The 3,120-nt window shown below is 40.5% G+C and overlaps 1 protein-coding gene across 1 annotated transcript; it reads right to left on the reverse strand.

The window, feature by feature from the left end:
* Positions 1 to 1,511: 1,511 nt before the first annotated feature.
* On the reverse strand, positions 1,512 to 2,778 carry LOC137940679 (uncharacterized). Its single transcript, XM_068785824.1, has 2 exons — positions 2,682 to 2,778; positions 1,512 to 2,020 (listed from the first exon to the last, which is right to left on the reverse strand). The coding sequence occupies exons 1-2, from the start codon at positions 2,776 to 2,778 to the stop codon at positions 1,512 to 1,514; spliced, it is 606 nt and encodes a 201-aa protein (XP_068641925.1).
* Positions 2,779 to 3,120: the final 342 nt, after the last annotated feature.

The following is a 3,120-nucleotide window of genomic DNA, read 5'->3' on the forward strand; positions in this document are numbered from 1 at the left end:
TAATAGCTAACCGTCCTTGAGTCCAGTTTTCTTTCATGTGCCCTATAAGGCCATGCCTCAGCTACACAAGCCCAAATGTGCAAGTGCTTAATTCTAGGCTTCTTGCCTGTCCATAGTTCATAGGGGTTTGGGCAACTGCTTTGCTTGGTACCTTGTTAAGGATGTACACTACGGTCTTTAAAGCTTCTCCCCAAAGTGACTCTGGCAAGGAGGAATGACTGATCATACTCCATACCATATCCTTAAAAGTTAGGTTTCATCACTCTGCAACATCGTTCATGTTGGGTTTGCATGGCATGGTGTATTGCGGAACAATTCCACACTCTTTGAAGAAAATTGTGAAGGGTCTTGGACATTGTTCTCTTGATCCATCATACCTTCCATAGTATTCACCACCACAGTCGGATTTGACAACCTTTATTTTCTTACCAAGTTGAAGTTCAACTTCAGCTTTGAAAGACTTGAAGATGTCCAAAGATTGTGACTTCTCATGTATTAAATATAGGTAACCGAATCTAGAGTAATTTTCTATGAATGTAATAAAGTACTATTGTCCATTCCATGAAGCTATAGTGAATGGACCACATATATCTGTATGTATAAGTTCTAAGACGTTTGTAGCTCTTTCTGCACCTAATTTTTTAACATTTGTTTGTTTTCCCTTGATGCCCTCAACACAAACTTCGAAGTTTGTAGTATCTAGGGGTTCAAGAATTCCATCCGACACAAGCCTTTGAATTCTCTGTTTAGAGATGTGTCTTAAACATTTGTGCCATAATGTGGCAGAAATTTTTGCTTCGTACCACGTGAACTTGTTTGCAATATTTCTCTATAGGAACTAACAACATCAAGCATATACAGATTATCAATTAACGGACCAGAACCAACAAAATTTGAATTTTGGTAGAAACTAACTTTATTATTTCCAAAAAACATGAAAAACCTGATTTGTCCAAAATAGAAATAGAAATTAAATTCCGACTAAAAGATGGTGCAACAAATGTCTCAAATAAAACTCAATGTTTAATTGTAATCTGAAAGTTCCCATAGTCTCTACCACAACTTTATTGTCATCACCCACAAAGATGAACTTTTCAGCATCATTTGGCAGTCGGCTCCACAGGCAACCTGCAAAGGCATATGTGAGTGGTAGCACCAGAATTCATCCACCAAGTATCTTTAGGTACAAAAGCTAAATTAACTTCAGAACAAACAAAAGTTAGAGGCATACCCTTTTTTACATGCTAGGCGGTGTACTTGGGACACTCCTTCTTCATGTGTCCCAACTTTTTGCATAAATAGTAGGTAAACTCCTCATCCTGCTTCTTCTGTTTCTTATTCTGAAAAGATCCTTTCACAGCATCCTTACCTCTCTTCTTTTTCTTGTTCTAAGAGGTAGATAAAAAGTGAGTACTTTCAGTTTTATCCCGCTGTTGCCTCTCTTCCTCTTGCACACAGTGAGATATAAGCTCATTTAGGGACCATTTATCCTTCTGAGTGTTATAACTCACTTAGAATTGCCCAAAGTGTGCAGGAAGAGTTATCAAAACCAAGTGCACAAGCAAGTCCTCAGACAGCTCCATCTTAAATGACTTGAGTTTTGACACAAGATGAGACATCTCCATGATGTACTCCCTTATGTTCCCTTTGCCCTTATACTTCATCGAAACGAGTTTAGCCAAAAGGCTACTCACCTCTGACTTTTCGTTCTTGGCAAAATATTGCTCAAATTTCTCAAGGAACTTCTTGGTGCTCTTGCTCTCAGTAATAAAGCCCCCAAACGCTTCCGGAATGGAGCATTTCATGATCATCAAGCACATTCGATTAGAGCACTTCTCAATTTTAACATCATTGAGGTTTTTCGAAGTAGAAGTGGTTTGTTCCGCCCGAAGTGGAAAATCCAAATCCATACAACCGAAGACAATTTCCACGATATCTTTCCATGCCTTAAAGTTCGTCCCGCTTAGCATTGGGATGTTGCTTATTTGAGCAGTAACATTCATAACAATAACATTAGAAACTATATATAGAACAAAATAAACAAGTATACTCACATTAACTAGCATGTCATATAAAGAAAAATAAGACTAGTACTGTTATGGACTCCATAGCATCTAGAGTCATTGCTAGACGTAGGAGTTAAGTGGTGTCACTTTCAAGTTAAGTTAATGGCTGGGTCTAATATAATTTTGTGTTAAGTTTTTCTCCAATTCATGGCTAAGAAGTCTAAATGTCTTTCCCCCTTTTCATTATAAGGAGGATGGAAGTCTGAATGGAAGGCAAGCATTAATCAAATTAGTTGATAGTGAGGTTGGATTCTCTCTATCTCAAACGAGGACCAGGGTTGAGCTCCCTTCGTTAGCTCAGTTATTCTAGCTATTGGTATATCAAAGAACTCCAAATCCCCATCAATTTTGCACGTCAACCTGGAAGGTAGGAGTGATCGTCGGGTGACTAGATCTGTGGCGAGGGAACCTAACATCGTGGTATCAGACAGAACCACCATTGGCGATTCCTCTTCCCCTATAGATGTGAAAAATCAGATGAACGAACTCAGAATGGAGACACAACACTTTGTCGCCACTGTCCGCACAGAACTAATGGAGTTGCGGAACTCCTTTCAACAATTTACTCTTCAGATGGAAGAGTTTATGACAAGGGACAATGCCCCTCCTGCTCACCCGCACCGCCAGCATCAGCAACCACCTCCCCCGCCACCCAACGGCTCCTCTGCGCCCAGCCCACCCTATCCCAGGGGGGACTCACACCAACGGCCATTCAACAGTGCCCAGGTATTCTAAACTGGACTTTCCAACTTATGACGGGTCCACTGAACCTTTGATTTGGGTGCATAGGTGTGACCAAATTTTTTGGAACCAATGAACCTAGCCAGAGGACCGGGTTCCGTTAGCTGCATTCCACCTGCTCGATGAAGCAAACTTGTGGTATCACCAATTTAATTCTAAGCATCTGGTGCATGATTGAGACCTTGTTCAAGATTTTTGTATGTTGAGATTTGGCCCCCAGCCCGCAGCAATCCTCTAGGTGATTTAGTCAATCTAAAATAGACGGGCTGCATAGAGACCTACTAGAAACAATTTCAAAAATGCCTTGCCTGAG

This window comes from Aristolochia californica, unplaced genomic scaffold, assembly GCF_029961685.1.
Source record: "Aristolochia californica isolate CCGP_79_NKW_82.1479 unplaced genomic scaffold, dmAriCali1.0.hap1 SCAF_9, whole genome shotgun sequence".
In the NCBI taxonomy this organism is placed as follows: Eukaryota; Viridiplantae; Streptophyta; class Magnoliopsida; order Piperales; family Aristolochiaceae; genus Aristolochia; species Aristolochia californica.